General features: G+C 37.5%; 1 protein-coding gene across 1 annotated transcript; it reads right to left on the minus strand.

Annotated features, from left to right (window-relative positions):
• Nucleotides 1–1,028: 1,028 nt before the first annotated feature.
• LOC140241437 (uncharacterized) lies at nt 1,029–21,234 on the minus strand. Its single transcript, XM_072321165.1, has 3 exons — nt 20,733–21,234; nt 9,430–10,287; nt 1,029–3,714 (listed from the first exon to the last, which is right to left on the minus strand). The coding sequence occupies exons 2-3, from the start codon at nt 10,127–10,129 to the stop codon at nt 3,227–3,229; spliced, it is 1,188 nt and encodes a 395-aa protein (XP_072177266.1). The 5' UTR covers nt 10,130–10,287; nt 20,733–21,234; the 3' UTR covers nt 1,029–3,226.

The following is a 21,234-nucleotide window of genomic DNA, read 5'->3' on the forward strand; positions in this document are numbered from 1 at the left end:
TATGTTTGAATTAAACTCTGATCAAAGTTGGGCGAATTGCTTGTGTTCTCCCAACAATAATTGCCCAATATCGAATTAAACTTTTAGCATAATGATACCGAGAGCCTTTAGTTGTGAGTCAAGATTGATTTCGTTACCCTCCCCCATTTTTCACAGTTGACATTGTTAATTCATTACTTAATCCCCCTTTTTCTCTTTCTTGTAATTGTAATATTTGTACATGTATGTATGCGTAAGCCTATGTGTCTGACTTTGTTTGTGTGTGTTTTTGTTTTTGTTTTTCTAAAAAAATCATGTGTTAGGATTTTTTCTAGACAATCATGTGTTAGGATATACATTACAGTACTCATGTTCTAGGTCTGTGATGGAGGACATTGTTCCGTGTTCAAAAAATAAGAATGCAAGGCACGTACACCTACGTACGTCCTAGTTTGCTGCATTATGATGCCAAAGGCGTACTAGGTATGTGCACAGCGCGTCACGTGACAGCGTGAGTTGAAGTTGCCCGATTGGCTGAAAGTTTCACCCGCGATGACGCCCTCAATAGCATTATTCACGTATAGAGCTGCAGCATGGAAACGCAAAAATGAACACCGACACTTTGTCCTAATCTATTTAACTGCATTGGCTGATATAATGAAACTTAGCTTGATAGATATTATTATGCATATTTACAGATATGACTGCTTGATTGTGTTTTATTTATGGTTGCTGCAGTACTTTACACGTTTCAATGTTTCCATCTGTCTTAGTGTTTTGTGTGCTGTTCATTGTCAATGATATGCTGAAGTGTAATGTATTTCAATTTCCATGGTTCTGTTGTAAAGTAGGCCCCTCGGATCTGAACCAGGCCACCCTGTGTATTCTTTTGAAAATATCGAATAGATGAATAAATAAACATTAATGAAATTGCGGTGATTATTTGACAAAAAAGAGAGCATAGAACGACTACTCGTAACAATGTTTTAATAACTTTATTTTATTAACTCGGATAATGGTTAGATTTCCATAACGTGAAGTTATTCACATCAAATGACAACTACAGAACTAAAATCTGATTACCAGGTTTATAGAAATAAATTGTTACATCCTTTTGTCGCATTGTAATCAAATCATCTAAATGAGCATAACACCATAGCCTTATAGCATTAGACGAAGAAACGTAACTAAATGAGAGCTATACCGTTGGGAAAGTAAATGCAATGCGCATGACCGAAATCACCAGATGATATAAATTATAATGAAGAGTCTAATCACAAAACGAGTTATCTCCATTTGTTTTAATTTGAGATATTTGCGATTAAACTGCTAACAAAACAGAGAAAATGATAAGAAAATATGGATAATTTTAGTCGTCACTTCAAGAATATTCCTTGTTATGTTACAAGATTTGATCGTTGGAAAGATTTTATCTTGGTCTATCTGATGATGGACTTACTTTGAAGTCTTAAAAATGCCGCTTATCCCGTTTTGCGATTAAACTCTTCGTATTTGAGCCAGAAAAAAAAAAACTCTTCACGTAGGAAGATATCTATGTCAATGATGTATATCAGATCTAGGGTTGTTGATACACTGTACATTCACTGAGATAACTGTATCATTAGAACAGTTGGAATGCGACAAAATGAAAGCAAGCGAGAATTGTGGTATTTTTGGAATGCTTCATTCACGAAAGTTTACAATCGTGGCAATGCTAGTCATTAGTCTGTAGTACACTGCCATTTCTGACATCCTTGCGCTGTTGTTTTGAGTTGCCGACTTTAAAATTGTCGACCATAAAATCATCTGGTTACTGTCAGCACTTATAGCACAACATATACAGGTGATGCTTTTAAAGCTCTTGTTTACAAGGTGGTTTTTTTTTTTTGTTGTTGTTGAAATCGTCACACCTGCGTGTCTTCTAGTACTATAAGAGACATGTAAACATATGGATCATAGTGCTGTTTAGCTCAAATTTTTGCCCGGGAAACACGTGACTTTTTGATATCGTACGAGTAAATCTGCGAAACAGTATGTTCACCTCCCTTGTAAAATTTGAATGGAAATATCATCCGAATAGGAGAAAATCGTGATTTATCCAAATTTTCAGCTGTGATCGATAATAGATGATATTTATGCTTATCTAACTTATAACTTTAAGTTATAACTTTCAGTTCCACATTGACTTCAATCGACAACACATGGAATGAATTATGTTATCAAAAAGATAGTATGGCACATTTCGTTTGGCTATTGTTTGACACTCCTTGTGCTGTCGATATAAATAAATATTTAAATAAAGTGATATGTGTATAGGGTTCACTATAATCTAGACAACGGGTGAATAAAACTTTCCTGCAAATGACAGTAATAAACGAGTTTCGGGAACATACTGCCTTGTCTCTATCGAAGGCAAAAAACATAAAACTTTTATTTCAGGAGATGTCACATGGTCGAGAAGTTTCTTCTTTTATAGATGTTTAAGCAAAAAAGAATCGTCTTTACCTCTGTCTGTTTAATCGGCAACACATGGCATGATTTAAGTTATCACAAAATATAGAATGGCACATTTTGTTTTGTTTATGTTTGATATTCCTTTTGCAGCCTATATAAACAATTATTTAAATAAAGCGATTATCTGTGCACAAAATTGTGTACTTTTCTTAATACATATAATACTGCTCAACAATTACGCATATACCAAGAGTGAATGGACATAGTTAGCATTTGAGAAAACTGATCACTATAGTTTTGTTTTGTTAGTCTTTTGCAAAGGCAGCTCGCAATGGACTCGCGCGCACACAGCGGTCGGATCGGAGCGAACAGTCATCGCGGCTCGCCGGTTGCGCGCTGTGTGTGCGAGTTCATTGTTCCCTGTGTGCGTGTGCTGGAATTATAGCGAGCTGCCTTTGTAAAAGGCTTGAAAGACGCCGATAATCTCCCATTTCACACATCTTTTAAAGAAACTGCTATATATACATACGGTAACGAAATTACAATAGTCAAATTGTTTGTCCGAATAACATAATATTGAAGTGGCAAGTATTGAACGCACGTGATTTCATGTATGATGTAGAACAATGCGATAAAGTTAATATTCTCGTCATCACTGTATCCTTATGACTGTACACATCAAAATAGCCATCGTAGGTGCCGCTGGTTTTCCACGAATTGTCACTGCTTCTTCAGTGGGTTTCAAGGCGCCGTTATACATGTTAGAAGGTAATCTAAACTAACGCTTGTTCCTTCAAGACTTATAATTACTCGATTCCCACTCGCGCAGACTCGCCATTTGTCTCCTTGCGTATCGCTGGCATAACGTCGTATCAAGGGATGACAACCACTTCCTTACTTTCATGTTCAAATTCGCTTCACTCTCTTCATCATCATTATCATCATCGTCTTCTTTCGACTCATCCGAGGTCTCGTTATCATCGTTCTCGGCATCGTTGTGGTTATGATCAGTTTTTCTGGCACTGCTGTTTAACGTCCTCTCCCTCGTTTTAGTTCTTTTCATCAGAAGTTCGGACGTCGGCTTCTGCACCGCCACGCCCTGCTCGTCTTCGTGGTGGAGTTGTGCGCGTTGGTGGTGGTCGGGCTTGGCGGCGCCCTGGCTGGCCCGGGGTTTGGGCGCTGCGGGTGCCGAAGTGTACCGCGTTTGCGGTTTTCCGTTGCCGATGTTGAGGTGTAAACTCGCATGCGGAGAGAACCCGTTCGGATGACTGCCTTGTTGATCTATATGCGAATGAAAAGTTAGAGGTATTAAAAGTATCCATTGATGAGACTGATTTCTGAAAATATTAAGACTCATGATAAGCTTTTTTAAACTTTTATTGACACAAAAAGAGCCAAATGAATACCAAATTTTGCAACATTTTGAACATACTAACGCTCTATTTTTTTTTCCCAGCAGAATATTAAAGATCCAGGATTCGTTTTACTTCAGTATTGGATCATTTATGTATCATTTAAGTATAGGTAACCTCCCAGCTGTATTTTCATCGATGTTTCGATTCCTCATATAATTTTCACATGTATTCATCTTCTTATTTGTTGTATTCGACAATGAACACATTCAATTTCTTAGATTTTTTAAGGTTAACTCAATACTTGTAAAACATGGTATACGGAACAATAAAAACAAGCAAAAGATATGTCTCAAATAATGTATCAACATCAAACTGATTTGGTATTAATAAGAAATGAAGTTATATGACCAGCGTCATTCCTTCGTATGAACGAGACTCTGATTTTAGCCATAGTGCAGCATGTTGTTGACATCTTTGTTTGTCAGAGGACAACCTTGCGTTAAACGGGAACCACGCGGGCCTAAGGAAGAAGTTTGTTTATCTTTGTTTATTCTATTTTTTTTTTTTAAAGCGCATGCAAACCTCACATAAATACGTATGTCATGGCCATGGATGCAGTAAAGACTTTAAAGAGCATCAACCATTAAAAAAAGATGTGCATAACTTAATGTTTTCCTTTGTGAAGCAGGATATTTTGAGATGAAAATAGCTGTGGTACATTATGTTTACGAGTGATAATGTGTCAAACAGCAAAAGGAAAGTCCTTTCCGTCTTGGTCAAGTTGTCCTTCTACGACTCTTTATTTTTCCCTCGCCATCTCGATAGTTTTTGGGACAATGTATTACTGCGACAGTTGTGAGGTGTCGTCAAACAAAGGAGAACCCTTCTTTTAACCCCCTTGAAAGCAGACGATTGAGCTAGCGGTATCGATCCCTTGCTCGAGGTCAACACAAGTCGATCGAGCGTCCATATCAAATGCTGGCATTTTCAAGTGGAACTCTGAGGCTCTGATAGAGGTTTATTTTTGACGGTATCGATAATCTATCAACTCGGCTTTTTGTCTATCAAAGAATCTCATCAGCAAATTAAGCAAGGTCTGGTCTTTCTATAGGTCAAAGCGATCCTTCATGCCAGGTGTCAAAATTATGAAACATGAGCTGTTGATTAAAGGCTTCAAGAACTGCTGAGGTTCAATCCTCAAGTTTTACTTTCAACCCGCCTAATTCTCTGAGTCTGCCCCAAAAGTATAGAGCATCTAACATTTTACCACCTTGACTATGACGACCACTAAAAAAAAATAAAAAAAATGTTAGATCTCTTAAACACATCAATCGACTATACTAATTTGCTAAACAGAATAAATAGATAAGAAATTAACACGATTATAATAAGGCAAGCTGAAAAAAACTGTGGGGAAACAAATGCAGGAGGCCTTGTGAATAGTTTGAAAGCTACCGGGGACAGGTGCCTGACTTTACTGCCTTGTTCACTCGCTTTCTACAGAAATTTACCTGAGGGCAATCCCGGCATCCTCAAAGGTAATCTACAATTAAGGCTAAAGTACTCCATTCCTTATTTGAAAAAAAAAAACCCACCAAACAAAACAAAACAAACATTAATTAATGCACATTGACGAATGTATGAAGTATTTACACATGAACAATGAGCACAATACACGCACACACTCATGTTATCCTATGCAATCTCGTGAAATATGCAAAATTATCCAATACAGCCACTCGTAGAATTATCCAAAGAAACTCAAACATAGATAAATCCAAATCCAGCTGAAAATTCAGTTAAGATTGACGGACATGACACGGATCGATTTTTTTTTTTCGATTCAGTCCGACATCATTTCAAAGGAACAAAAACACACCTCACAAGTGCAGCAGAGCACACCATTAAATCGCACAATAGAGAGTTCCATGATGAATGGCTAGTTTCATGACTTATTCAAGTCTCTTTCACAACAAGCGGTATCCATGGCAATATCAAATGTTGTATGACGTCTGAGGGGAGTGTAAACAAGTCCAGTCATAGGTAATTCTTGTAAATGGAAACCATGTGCAAGGACTAGCACAACAACTATACATATCAGAAAACAGTGATATCTTTTTTTTTTCTTTACTGAATCATAACCTACGAAAATCTTGATGAAGCCTGAATGAATTTGAAGTTTTCATGAAACTGTCCTTTTCATCTTGAAGATATAGAATGATGGAAAGATGCTGAAAATGAAAGTAAAAAGTACAAACTCCCAAGTCTTTTAACCCATGACAGCGAAAAGAATGACCCGTGCATACAGATTTATATTTCCACTGGGATCCCACGAAATACTCCAGACAAGCACAACACCTCACGTTCAACAATCACTCAACAGCCACATTGAATTACAAAGATCAATATCAAACTATCGAAAAAAAAAAACTGTTAATCACGGGGCAAACTGAAAAGAACACGTCGCACCTGTTGCTTCAACAGGTATTTTGCATAAACTCGCAACTGCAGCAAATTGCACAACAATGAATGTACTTCACACAGGACCTAAGGCGGTAAACAAAGGTTTACTTCTTTATCCTATTGGAGAAAAGCTTTGTCATCTGCGGACCATTTTTTGGTGGCACTGTGGGAAATCAATTTGAAACATGAATGCATTTAAGTTTTCTATCTGACTAAGACATTGGCAGTTCATGACAACACGAATACTGAAATACTAGTATCACAATTTCTGCACTCTTGGTAAAAAGTGAGATGTGTAAACTTTCAAAAACAAATAATTCATACTTTGGACACAACATGCATTCATAATATTGATTTGATCATAGGAGTAATTCACTATTGTGCAAACAGAATCGTCCATATAATGGGATCACAAGTACGTAATAGAATAGGGGAATGCAGCAATTTCAAGATAGTTTCAAACAAACCAGAAGAAAAAAAAATCAAAGACAAAAATAACGTAAAGAAAACTATAAAGGCATACTGAAATATCTTGCATTTTGCAAAAATGTCTTTTTTTTGGGGGGGGAGGAGGGGGAGGGGGTATAGTGATGAAATATCAAAAATAAGATATCATTTGAATATCTGATATCGATCTTTTATTTTGCGTCTAGCCATTTATATTGATACAACCAGGAAGGTGGGCACCTCCCTGATACAACGAACAGATTCTTTCGGGCTAAATCTTTGTGCGTCGTTACAAAAAGATGGCCTCAGAAAATGATGTTCTTTAGCACTTAGCTGTACTCTATATGCAATCGACACAAATGAAACACGTTTCATCAACGTGTAAAAGTCGTCACCATTCAATAAAAAAAGGAAAATACTATCATATCATGTTCGTTCATTGTTTCTATGTTTATGTGGATCATTATGTATAGTGTTCTGTGTATCCGCATCGAAAATAAACGGGTGCCTTCTTCATTGAAGTGTGAACAAAGAAAACTTGTTCTATCAAATAATCCTCACGTTAATAATGCCCCCAAGGAACGTACGATTGGATGTAAGCACAATAGACAACCGATGGTATATATAATACTCTGTATTCGTGTGATTCTATTCCTTGAAGTCATGGGGAAGATAAAATCATTGCTTTGTAATAATTCCTGAGTCTATTGATGCCGGTTTCCTTGACTACCAGCTGCAATCAAAACAGCAGGAATTCTATTCTACTCACACACATACACACACACACACACACACACACACACACTGTTTAACCCACGATGGTAGTCCATGGGAATCAGCACATAACATCAGTCATCTAAAAGTGCCGCCAAGAAATATGACATTTATTTATGGAATAGACCCTCCTGAGTCTTATCACGAAAGAAAATAAAATAAATCATGGAACATTAAAGGTGATAAGTCTATACCCAAACAAAGAATTCAGTATAGGTAAAGATAGTAGTGAAACATTCTGTGAAAAGTTTGAGAAAAGTCAGATAATGCAGTTGGACTTTATAAATTTGTAAAGTTTAGATTAATTTCCATGTGTTATCTTCACTAGATTGAAACTCTGCAACAGTACGTGTTGTTCCTCTAGTTGAACGCTGTAAAGAAGATATGAGCAGAATTTCATAAAAATTCATTTTTAGGACATCAAATAACAATTGACAATCTGGAAGCCCTAGCTGGCATGGCATGGCATGCATAGCATTGTGGATAACAATTAGCACTTACCTGGCAAACCTTCTTAAAATGTCGAGTTTCATTAACATGTCGTATTTTTTATTTTTGAAATTCTGTTTATATTTCCTCAATATCGTTCTACTGTTAGGACATCAGACATTGTTGTACAGATAATAGTGCTGTTTTCCATAATGCTGCCCTAAGCGGCCTATGGTCAATATTTTCTTTCCCTCAGAGTGCCAGATGATAAAAAGATAGTAACGTAATCTATCGATTAAAATAAAGACGTAAATTTTGACGTTTCATTTAAACACTGTTTCTTGGGGATAATTATAGAGCAGCTTAGTGGACTAACACAATAAAAACTGTAATGTGCTCGATTGTCCCCCTGGGTCTATATGTAGAAATCCGAGAGCTATGCTCTTCACGAAACAGCCTCCATTTAGCCGTTTCAGGTTAATGGAATACAAGATAGTATTTCATCTGGTTTTTCTTTTTATTATTGCTGGTGTCGTTTACAATTTACAATTTACAATGATACGAATAGCAAAGCGTTTGTGTAAAAATAACTGCGATTCAATACCTTCATCCAAGGCAAACTTCCCTAGACTCGCACTTGCTTCGCGTAAATTTTCGAGTAGCAAATACCTTGCCGAATGAAGAATGTATTGTAATTTGTTCATATTTTGCAGCCTACAAAATCAAATGACTGATGTCCTTAACACAGCTGATGGGGTCTAGCGTCCCTTCAGAAAATTCCTTCATCAAATTGTCATTAGTCGTTCAATGCACTTGAATTTGATTTTTCATAACAATCCGCACTAACTATTTTTCAGCTGGGCTCTTTTTTATTTCATAATTTCTAATTTAATCTTTGGTCATCCAATGGTGATATGATAATAAACCGTTGACTAAACAGAGTGACCACTTAGATTTTATTTTCTTCGATGTATATCACATCTTTAAGATTCACGTCAAGACGTCAAGTTGTCTGTGTTGGTGAAATGTCATACTTTGTTCATTTAAAAGAGCTCAGAGTAGTACGTTGGTGACGATATCAAGATGATTTTTATTCTAAAGTAATTGGTTCCGCCAACTGATCAGGGGAAAATATTTGTCAGTGTTACAACTATGGCGACGACGACGACGACGACGACGATGATGATGATGGTAATATTGATAATGAATAAAGCACTGCATCCACTTAATTCTAGTGCATAGTTGATTTACAGAAATGAACATCAAAGAAGTGCATGATATAGAAGACAGAAGATTATTATATAGGGTCACTATTTTTTCTTCATCGCATAATTTTATTACTGTCAATTATTCTTCAGCTGATGAGAAGGATTATAGAGAAATGCAGTCGCCCCAATGACAGGTAAGATAAAAAGTATATGAGAATTCAGCGAAATACGTGAATTTGTGTTATCTTGACAATTTTGTAGATTACTCCACATTTTTGTTCTGCCTTCTGGTTTTGTTAGTTCTACCATTGTATACTTGCCTCTCAACAGATGGACGTTGCGATGACTGTAGGGCCGTGACGAGAGAGGGTAAGTTACCCATGATCCCACGGAAGTCCGTCCCCCAGCGTTGACATCCGATGAGTTGGTCGGATGGGAGGACACGAGACTTCCATCTGACCTTTGCCACACCTCCGGAAGTGATATGGCCACGTTTTTTAAATGGGAGTGGCCATGGTCGCCGAAATCGGATCGAGTGCCCGACTTGAGAATACCTCGTGGTGGTCGTTGATCAGGTCCCGGCCCCGCTGGGGAGCCGTACTTAGCATGAGTGACTCGCAGACCGCTGTCGTCGGCGGATGAAGACGTCCCGCTCCCGCGCAGGTGCATATCGGTGCTGAACGCGCGCCTCCGCAGGAAATGTTTCGTCATCACTGCAGGAAAATTGCGCGCATTGATCATGTCTATGCTACGCGTCCCTCCGCGTTGGTTCCCGTTCATGGAAACTTGCTGTTCCTGCGGCCCGAAGGCGAATAGCCTCCTGGGCTGAGTTTCGTCGCCTGTACTGGTGCGTAGCGCCATCGAGGCCGAGTGCCGCTGGCTTAGATGGCGGCTGATGGACGGGCCGGGCTCGGAGATGGTGCGCCGCAGTACGGGAAGAGAGATAGCGTTGTCGGCAGTTGGCGGCAGTCCTTGTTTCGAAATCATTAGGTCGTATGTCGACTGATGTGCGACTAACATTTTACCATGCTACTGCGGAAACTTCAGGACTTGAGTACAATATGACAAACATCACAGGTACCAATAGCATGAGTCGTTCTTTATGAAAGTCAGCTTTGATAGTGCATGTAACATTGTGGACGCGGTGATCGCCATAGTCACGAATCCATTCGTAAAATCTGTAACGGTAATAGAAAAAGTGGATATTAATGTGAGGTACACGGATAAGTCTGGACTTCGACTTGTACTGGACTATAGAACGTGAATATCATAAAACAACTGACACGTTGCAATGAAAATTGTAAGGAAAAACATTTATTTCAACTCAATGAAACTAGAAACTATAAACATAAACAATGTGGAGAAATGATTAAGAGCGTTCGATCAGCATCACAGAAGGAAACATTTCGAGATATTGTATTGCTAGGTCAGCTTTTCTTAGCATATCATATTCGTTTTCAATGTTATATATGTATAATATATATATATATATATATATGGAAACAAATGCTGTTGTAATGATTTTCTGTACATATCATGTGGGTGTGTGGATGTGTTTATGTTCAGAGTTATTGTTTTAATGCGTGAGTTCATAAAAAGTCAGACAAAATCATGTACAAACAAAACTAGTCAATTGTGAAAGATTTTGATCAAACAAAAATTTGAAAGGTGTTTTTTTTTTCTACAGATGACTTGAGAGATCTGATTAGTGCAATAAATGATTCCTATCTGTTGAATAGTATTACTAGCTATATTTTACATCAAATCCTTGGAAGGAGGCCAACTTTGCAATCAGCTTTAGAAATCAGCAGTGTCAATGCGGATAAGATCACAATGATGGATGTGCCTTGCCTTTAACGTCAGTCAGATTTCGAATCACCCCATTGTGGAACTATTTTGTATTGTATTTCTTGTGTTCTTTTGTTCTTATGTTCTTGTGTTCTTTCGTTTTGTTTCGATGGGACATTAGGCAGCTTTGGATCTGCGACGCTAATGTTACGACGAGCCCATCAGGCAAAACATGTTCTGCGCATGTGCGAGACAACTGTTTCCAAAAGAGCTTACGTTCTCCAACCCAGAGGGAAACGCGTCATAGCATTAAGTCGTAGACTTTATACCGCTGCCTATCAAGTCTGAATCAGACCTCATTTGCTTGATCTGATTAGATTTGATTTGATCCATTGTGTCTGCATGGCAGCATTTATACCGTGATGGATAGAACACGATGAAATAATGTATCAACAATATTACACTGGAAGCAGTTGAATTTGTTAACAGGTCGTGCAGGTATCTCTCTAAATTCCCTAGATTGGAAATCAATGAATGAGATTGTGGTCAGGGACAAATTCAAAGTTAGACTTTAAAACTAGATTGACTTCTAAATCTATAAGATTGAGTTTTTTAATCTAATTTTGGATTTATCCCTCATTTAAACCTAAGGAATTTAGGAAGATAACCCCAGCGGGTTTTCAGGTTTATCATTTTGGCGATCTTCTTAGTGTAATAGTTATTTCGACCTGTGGTATTTCCAGAAAACAGACATGGGGCAATGAATCACTTTTTTTTTTGCAACATTTAAACTTAGAGCATTATCAATATGTTGTTATTTTCTGCACAGATGGGCAAGTAGCTATGGGGTGTCAAAAAAAAACAACAACAACGGTGCTTCAGAAATGTGAACTTGCTCGTAACCTTTAAAATTAAACGCTTGTTTCACTTATTGTGCACGTACACCGGTCGCAAAATCTATAGACTTCTTAAAGACGAAAAGGGCAAAGGTGCATGTATAACATCGTGACACAAGTTGTTTGCAAAAGGAATTTAAGTGTTTATCAAGCAATGTAAGCTTTTATTACCCACGCGAAAGAAGAAATAGTAATAGAAACACACACACTCACACAAACAAAATCCATTGCTCAGAATGAGATAAGATTGTGAGGTAATTGAGGCTAGATAAAGAACATGTGTGAATAGAAAACACACACACACACGCAAACACACATTATGCATACACGATAAACGTAGAAGACTGCCGGTACATATTGCAAAGTTATTGCGTTTTGTTTGCTTTGTATCACAACACTTTTTTTTTTCTTTTTTGCTTGCTTGCTTGCTTGCTTGCTGCTGACAACTCTGATAGGCAAAACGTCATGAAATGTTCTGGTTGACTTTACAGAATAAAGGAAAGTCTGCAAACAGCACTGAAATTTATCGCGACACTTAGACAGACTGAAAGTATTAAACTTATCAAACTTGAAAGTTTTGATTTTCATGAAGCAGTGACATCAGTCTCAGCCACGCATTCGAATAAACCGAGGCAAAATGACACACGCGATTTACCGACGCGAAAGTCTTCACCGGATTTCGTGTCGTGTTTTGGAATGACTTAAAAATAATGAATCCTAATATTCGCACCGGGTTTTTACAGAATTATCATAACTTATCAACAAAGGCAATAAAGGGATGAGGGTTGTTGTCGAATAGTCTGAGACCATATAAGATTGACTTCTGACTTTGAATTAGAGTAAATCAATTTTAATGTACAAACCAATTGTAGAATATGAGGCAGCACCATCCCAGACTAATAAAATTTGCATGGGTTTCACCATATCGCTCTATAATGTATATCAGATTTTGATTAAACGTATTTCGCTCTGATCGTTGGATTTCATTCTATTTAATAAATAATAATAAAGTCAATATGAACATAGTATGGATTTTCCGGTTAGGCTTGGATTGTTTTTAATCGGAGTTATTTGTATGCACATAATATATCATCTACTGAAATCGATCTATTCGATCCAAAAACAAAAAATAACGATATATAAATGTAGTTGTGTTTTGTTTTTCTATGCTATAACGCTTCTCATGCAAGAGTAGAACCGTTGATTCAATGACAGATCGGGTAAGAAGCTCCTGCTTCCGTGTTCGTGCGCGGCATTTCACATTAGTCTAGTTACCATTCATTCAAAAAGAATGCGCGTTTTGTCAATGCACCAAACTATATATTGATTATTGTGCTACGTTGCATGAGAGGGGTACAGCGCCCTCTGAAAAAGTACATAGCTGAAACGACGATTCAACGGTTGTCATAGCAACGCGAACATACGACCAACTGCGTAATTTGCAAGACAGACGCTGTGATTAAGCATGATGGTACGCTACTGAATGGAAGCAACATATCAAATTAGTCATGGCTTTCTCGCTCTATGATGGTGTATATACGAGATGGATTTGAAAACGTTCGAACATGTTGGATAATCTCATGAATATGGACACACTGAACCTTGTACCTACCCAAAATTAGGTGATCCGAATATCCTCTCGGATCACCTTCTGCATCTGTACTGATTCTTTGTTTTTCTTCTTCTTCTTCTTTTTCTTCTTTCTCCTCAAAAGTTGTGCAGAGGTTAGCTCAGAAAGTCCTCTGCCTATCAATTTCAAACTTATACCATGTATGTATCATGTCCCACAGACGACAGATCTAGTTTCTATTGTCATTGTCTGTGCTTGACCTATTGTTAGGTTTACACGGTCTTTGTAGAATTTCATAGAAGCTATCAGAAATAACAAGGAGAGTCTTCCATTCATATATTTTTTTTTTCTCGCTATGTGTTCAGACAATGCCATTGCCCCTTACATCTTCGTTGATAACGTAAAAAGGCAAAGCGATCATTCTTTTTTTTTTCAATCAAAATCTGACTACGTGATTGCAATGATTCAACTGCAGTTCTTCTTTTTTTTTTTTTGTTATTCCTGAAGAACGAAGCATTTATCAGTGTTTTATAAGTAAAATCTAAAGACCTATTTATTAAATTCTTCTACGCAAGTGAAAATTACAATGCATTTGTCGGATGACAACCCCCCCCCCCCACACACACACACTAATTTACCCTCATTTTGCACAGTAAATATTGTGAGGAAAATACAACAATAAGTGTGATAAGATGCCAGGTTACTCTCATCTAAAAGATGTGAGGTTACTTCTTTTTTGTTTTGTATATTGATTGCATATGAACGGCATTGGTCCGTGCATGCCACACTGGCCTCTCACCTGCTCACGGAAGAAAAAAAAAAAAGAATGATAAAAATAAAACCCCGAAAGAAAATCAATTCACCCACACCGATGTATTGTCACCATGTCTTTGAGTTATTTTGACAGTAACGTGGCTAATCTTAACCACACAGAACCAAGTAAAGATAGCGTTGATGAACACGGAAAATTTTATTTGGCGCCAAAACATGGCAAATTCTGTCAACCATGATTGACAGAAGAGACGTTGTAAAGACGGGAACAGGAAAACAACACCCACGTCTGCACGTCTGCACCCCAGCACCGGCATTTCGTCACTTCGTGCGAATTTTGACTTCAGCTCCGTTCCATCGAGTTCAGCCACCCGAGTTCTATTATACTTGTACCACGATGTCTAACGTGGACGGAAATGTTCAGAGGTGAAATTTTCCACCATCCTCGGCTGTGGCTGTCGAAAGTTACAAGACATTCACCTGCCGAAATGTTTTTTTTTTTTCAGTTGATAATACTGTGGGTTGACATATTTGTTTGTGTGGATTTTTTTTCTTTTTGTCCTTCCTCAAATTGCTTAATTTCTCTCATTAACAAGGGTAAGTATACTTACAGTGCTTGGTGGGTTTTTTTTTTAAGATCTTAATGATATTCGAAGATGTGACTTCAGGTGAGTTTGTTTATAACGAATAGGTGGAGTAATATTTTCATGTATCATCCAAAATTCAATACCATGATTACGTTAACTGTTTCTCCATCCCGACATTCAAGCCTGCTGCGAATGAGTTGTACGTACACGTTTTGTGCAATTGATTATTACACGCATCATAATTCTTAATCGATTAATTATAAGTTAAGTTGTTTCATTCATTACAAAGTAAAAAAAAAAAAACAGTGATGATTTTGATGATGATGATGATGGTGATAATGATGATGATGATGATGATGATGATTACAACATTGATGAATGTTTACTACTTTTACTAGAATTGTCATTACTACAACAACGACAAAATTGCACAAGAATAAATGTTTAGAGAATGACGGTGAATGAGGAGGAGATGGGTCCATTACATTATTAGAATCTATAACTGGTTTCTCTGTTGTTTGTTTCCAACTCAGCATCATGACAGGCAAGGAAAACGATATGTCAACGTCACCCAGTCTATTTTCTTATCTCTTAGCAACAGCTTACAGTTTTAACAATGTTTGCAAGGCTGGCATCTAAAATGTGACAAAACAACAGACAATGAAGACACGCTGCATGGCCCAAAGAGAACTCGTCACTATAATCTGTACTCACTGAATTGGAATGACGAATGTGTCAACTTGAATGGTGTTTTGTGGTTTGTAAGTTAAATTTGATGTTGCTGCGAAATTAACAGGCCGGGGGTGGGGGAACCTACCTGTGAAAATTGGTATTTAGTCAAGGACATAAGAACTTTAAGTCTGCTTGCTACACCTTTCTTTCCCTGAAATGGAATAGTATAGGTTTATGATTTGATGGCGATCAAAGCATACTTCGATACTAGGCGCGAGCGATAGATCGATCATCATCAACTGCAGCACATCTTCTGACAGGCTATTATTTTTGTCACTAATACGTGAATTGTCCCAAGAAGCCACACTGCAACGTGTGTATAAGTAGTTCCATAATAATTAACCTGCTGCCCAGATAATGGAACCTGCCGTATTCTGCACAAAGTCTATGGTAATACAGCTATAGTTTATGAGACTATAACGGGTTAAGCGCGCTCGTTCACAGGGCCAAGGCCAAGGGAATATTGTGGCGTCCCTGTGTTTTTATAGCATTCTTTTAGAGCAGCGTATTTACACTACGGAAGATCGTGATGCAGCCTTCATTCATTATGTACTAAAAGAGAAGAACTTTGCATTTCATACCTGTTTAACTACGGTCAAAGTAAATTGTTTAATTGTGTGTCATAAACGAGTTCTGTGTAAAGGTTACGAGCGAGCGGGGCTTTGACAAATACAATTATCTTGGGAGCGTAGGATGGATAATATAATTTAGCTAATGCAGGCTAGAACTCAATATCGTATTAGACTGTAGTTGACGTGATATAAGATACTAATTGAATATAGAATAAAGATATATTCAAAAGATGTTTTCATAATACATGTACTATGTTTATTTGTTGTGATTTCTTTCTTTTTTTGTGAAGGGCCAAAAGTGTGTGTGTGTGTGTGTGTGTGTGTGTCTATGTGAGTGTGTGTGTGTGTGTGTGTGTGTGTGTGTGTACATGTGTATATGGTGTGGGTGGGGATGCAGCAGTCCCCCCCCCCCCCCGGCACCTGCATGTCCTATAAGAAAACTAAAACGCTCTTTTCGATAGCAGGTGTTTATAAGCGGCTCGTAACCAGACGACGGTTAGCTACTTTTAACGCTGTCATTCATTATTTGCCTTCTCTTATACAAGCTTATAATGGAAATTTAGCCCACAAAACGCCACCACAACGGACTTATGTTCATCGTTCATGCCTTCCTATAATGATTCGAACCTCTTCGATTATTCAAGATTAGCTTGCATTATTGAAGAACCACAGGAAGATTGCGCCATTTCGAACTCATTGTAGATGCATGGACTGAAAAGCTATTCGAAAGAAAGGTGTTCCTCAGAGGAACTATGCTATGCAAATTCATATTGATTTGCATTGATTCATAATATCCTGATTATTACTTATATTATGGAAAAAAAAACTAAAGCTAAATGTTATGTGCTATATAATCTTATGATAATTTTTCTTTTTTCAGATTACTTTGATTAGCCTACAAAAGATTAAAAAAAAAATACAAAAACCTTCCAATCCAAGATTCTGCCAATGATGTCATCTGTAAATCACTGATAAAGTACTGATGATAAAAGACATTCGAATGCACCTTCCCCTATAGACTGAGTATTTTCCCTGCAATGCCTTTTTACGTTAAATTTAGCATATTTCAGGCCATTCGAACCATTCACAATATCAGCATTTCCTAGAATACAGTTTTCAACAGGTTCACTGTAAGAGTAACTTGACAGATATCATGCTGCAAGGGCTGTTCATCCAGCGAGTGATAAATAAATAAACTGTTCACTGATCGTAAAGTCCTATTCCCCTGTTATGCATAAAAGAACATTGATTATTGCAGCTGGATGCTCTGAAATTTATCGTCAGCGAGCTAAGGAAGGTGTAAAGTGAAGCAAAATGAAGACATTCCTGGCAGAAGTCACATTTTCTGTAACATATTATTGATCACTGAGAAAAGGAGATGGGAAGAACATAATGGGCTTTTAGGGATCGAGGTTAAAGCTGGGTCAACAGCCGACTCGAAGTCAAGGAGAGGCACGAACGCCATTCTCTATAGTTCGTCAGACGTTGTTGACCTCCCCCCGAGCCACATGCATTGAGCATGATTTTTCTGTAGTTCACGTACAGGAATACCAATTGAATTGGGTTAAGAAGTCCCAAAATCATATCATTTCCTTGAAATTGGGGATTTCCCTTTTGTGAGAATCAGTCCCCCATATGAGATTCTGATCCCCATAATTGGTCTGATATATACATCTGAAGATAAAACCATAAATAAATTCTTTCACAAATCACAAACCGCAAGCAAACGAGAATAGCAGATAAGGAAAGATAAAGATATGTTTTGGGCAAAACTCCCACAGATGTTTCATTATGATTAGAATCAATCATATCTACTGAACAGTCAGCAAAATTTTATCTAATTTACTTATATATACATAATTAACTGACGGAAGTTGACTAATCCTCTACACGTTCTCTCCTATACAGGATTACAGTTGCATCATCAGTTCAAATTTAATTTCTCTCTAAATAAATACTACAAAAAATGGCAAGTTCAATCTTCTTTTCCCTTGCGCAAACATGTTGACAAGCCTGCGCCTCGAAGGCGACGGTAAATCCATTCAAACACTCACGGCTGTAATGGGTAAATAACTGCACCTTGAAATTGCAAATATTGATTCGCCGATTCTTCCAGTGGTCATCGCCATTGTACTGTGGACAAACCCAAGACTGCGATCGCTGATGAAAACAAAGGGCCGACAAAGCTGTTTGTACATGATCCATTGAGATCAGACGAGGCGTCTCATCTTACGATCTCTGTCATTGATTTGAGCACCTTAGCCAAGGAACCACACTCTTGGGGTTAGGAATAAGGTAACGATTTAGTGCATGCTGAAATCTGAAACATGCTACATATTGTAATGACCTTTCTTGTTTTGTTTATCATCATGATTTTAGAACTTTTGTCACACCAAAGAGAGGCATGTCTGTATACTTGCCAAAGCAAATGAAATTTAATCCTAAAAAGAACTTCGCATCGTGTTTGATAAAAAAGTTTAGAAAAAATAAAAAATCTCGAATAAAAGTTTGATTAATGGAATTTCATTAATGAATGGATGTTCTTAAGATACAAGCGCCCCCTTAAAAAAATAAAGCCGACTTGAACGAGTCAAATTATGACATGTCTGAACGGCTCATCTTTAACGCGCGCAGATAATGTCATCATTAAGAAAAAAGAAACGAAGCCAAAAACCCTGATAGCCGAAAATTTGAATCTTTTTCAGATGCGAAGTATATAACGAATCATTCCTTCCGTAGTTGTAAAAACAGGTGCTGTCCAGTGTTACGTTTATAAAAAATACATAAAACTATAGCTTTCTCTCCACTTGTGTTATTGCTCTTGTACTTGCGAATAATCTTATATGGTATTTTCATGAAACGCATAAATGATAAGATCATTAAATCATACTTAAAGCAAAAGTTGTAACAAGTTTATCCTTCACGACATGTAGCAATGCCAGCAAAAGAGAAATACCAAACAAACAAACAAAAGCGCATCCATTAATGTTATTGGAGAAAAAAAAAACCAGCTAGAAATCATACGACAAAAGACAGAGTGCAGTTTTAGTCTACAAGTTACGAAATATCAGCATCCGGCTAACAACGCTATTTCTTGCAGCAAGCATGTAAAAAGTTTCACTACGACATGAATTCCAATGCCAATGAGTGACTATTTTGAAGTCAGAAGTGATAATTGCTCATTTTATCAAGTTCAGATTCTCTTTTACTTTGGTGACAATGAATTCATTTTTATGCCTTTAATTTCGGGTTAATAGTTCTCAGGTGACATGTTAATGTGTCAAACATTATCCACCCACAATACACCAACGTAGCTGTCACTCTTTAAAGCATGTCAAACGTTCTATAGCGTTTCTTCATTCAAATCATGTTTTCCCTCATATAAATCACCTCTTCAAACTACAATCGTTTCTCATAGTTACCAGTCAATTAAATTTGGACAAAATTACTAAATTTCTGAAAACGCAATTCAAAACTTTATTCTCAATGTAATGATTCATAGCCACTACGGATGGGCAATTAGACGAGTATCTGCTCAAGCTTATATAAATGAGTTTTATTTTGTGTCTATATACTTATATTTACTTATGTTTCAGTTATCTACACTTTCGAAGAAGCGATAAAATTGTTCAAACACACTGAATGCCATTTCATTTCATTCTCTGCTGGATTTGATTGGTACGATTCTAGTGTAAGTATCGCAGGTACAAAACACGCACATCAATGACCGAAACATAAAAGCGCCTAAATAAAAATGCATGCTTTGTAACAGTCTTGGTAGCTTGAGCCAATAGTCCCTATTGTAACTTGTAACTGCATGGTTCTACAATGTTTAAGAAATTGTCATATTTGATATGCCAACATGTGTAATGTCGTATGCAATATTTGTTGCATAAACCGCGTATTGATACTGCTGCACTGGCTTTGATAATTTTGTCGTTTTTAACATGACAACGTAGTTCATGTGATCAGGTACAATGATAAAAAAGAATAAAAATAATAAGAACAAAGATGACAGTAATGAAAATAAATTGAAGCGATCTTCATCAAGCCGCAGTTTTTACGGGATTGTAACTGTTTATAATTTGTTTTTCTGAATAACATTGTGCGCAGCAGTAGTTTTTATTCGACGACTAATATTTTACAAGAGCGTAGGCAAAAATAGATGAGAACCCATCCTTGGTAATTAAGGATCTTGTCAGATACCGCACTAAGCTGTCATGTTCAAATTTTCACATGGTTTTTAAATGCAAGTGAGATTTTCCATGAGTTCCTTCTTCCAAACTTTATATCAATTTAATTTCAATACTTCTGTTTCTTTAAAATGACAATGGCAATACTGTGAAACTTCACGACGTGCAAATAAGATTGACACTTAAGCGAGTCCACGAAAATAACATGCGACTGCGAACAGTTACCATGTTGACACGTAATTTCAATAATTAGAGCAATTTCTTTTATCTTGGGTTCGTATACTGGTAGCAATAGATAGACCACTAATATCAAAGGCATTTGCGTGTTAACTTCATATAATTTGAAGGAAAAAATATTATCTAAAGAGCGATCATGAACCTCATTCACTCACTCACTCTGTAAATCTTCGCTAATCTACCATTCATGCAAGATTGCTCAACTATAGACAGCCAGAACAATTCAGGTTCATGTTCTCGTATAATCATTCCAACAAAAGGGGAGTTTGATGCTTACCTGACTGATCTGACTGGTTCGTTGAACATATCTGCAGTGAGTCTTCAAATGCTTCTTTAAAATGTTAGCGGTGACGCGATGGAACTGTTACATCCTGGAGGGAAGAACGGAGGAAGGCCAACAACATCAGATCGCCCTGTTGACAAGACCGAGTGGAGCTCATTGTGGTCCCCAAGACGATCCAAAGTGTTCGTCCCACTGTACTGCGGTCCAGCGCATCCTCTTTTCACTATGTCTTGCATGATGTGAATTTTACAAAGCTCATGTCTATAAATCGATAGGAAGCACTGCTGTCCATTCACACTAGGTCTTATCTATGTCGCCACAAATATGTTATGGGGACTCCTCCAAAAAGGGCAGGAAACGGAGATGTAATGACCTGGAGCAACTTTGCCTTGTGACATCCGCCTTACGAACTTCATGCTCGCTTTCCTGTCGTCGAAGTTACGCGGATATTCGGGCGGCATTGATACTTCTGTTTTTTGCACATTCGTCGCGGGCG

The sequence above is a fragment of the Diadema setosum genome, chromosome 18, assembly GCF_964275005.1.
Source record: "Diadema setosum chromosome 18, eeDiaSeto1, whole genome shotgun sequence".
Taxonomy (NCBI): Eukaryota; Metazoa; Echinodermata; class Echinoidea; order Diadematoida; family Diadematidae; genus Diadema; species Diadema setosum.

Coding starts and splice junctions, on each gene's coding strand:
- LOC140241437 (XM_072321165.1), bottom strand. CDS start 10,129: ATGTTAGTCGCACATCAGTCGACATACGACCTAATGATTTCGAAACAA. Junction 3,715..9,429: donor CAACGTCCATCTGTTGAGAG/GCAAGTATACAA, acceptor ATTCGCATATAG/ATCAACAAGGCAGTCATCCG.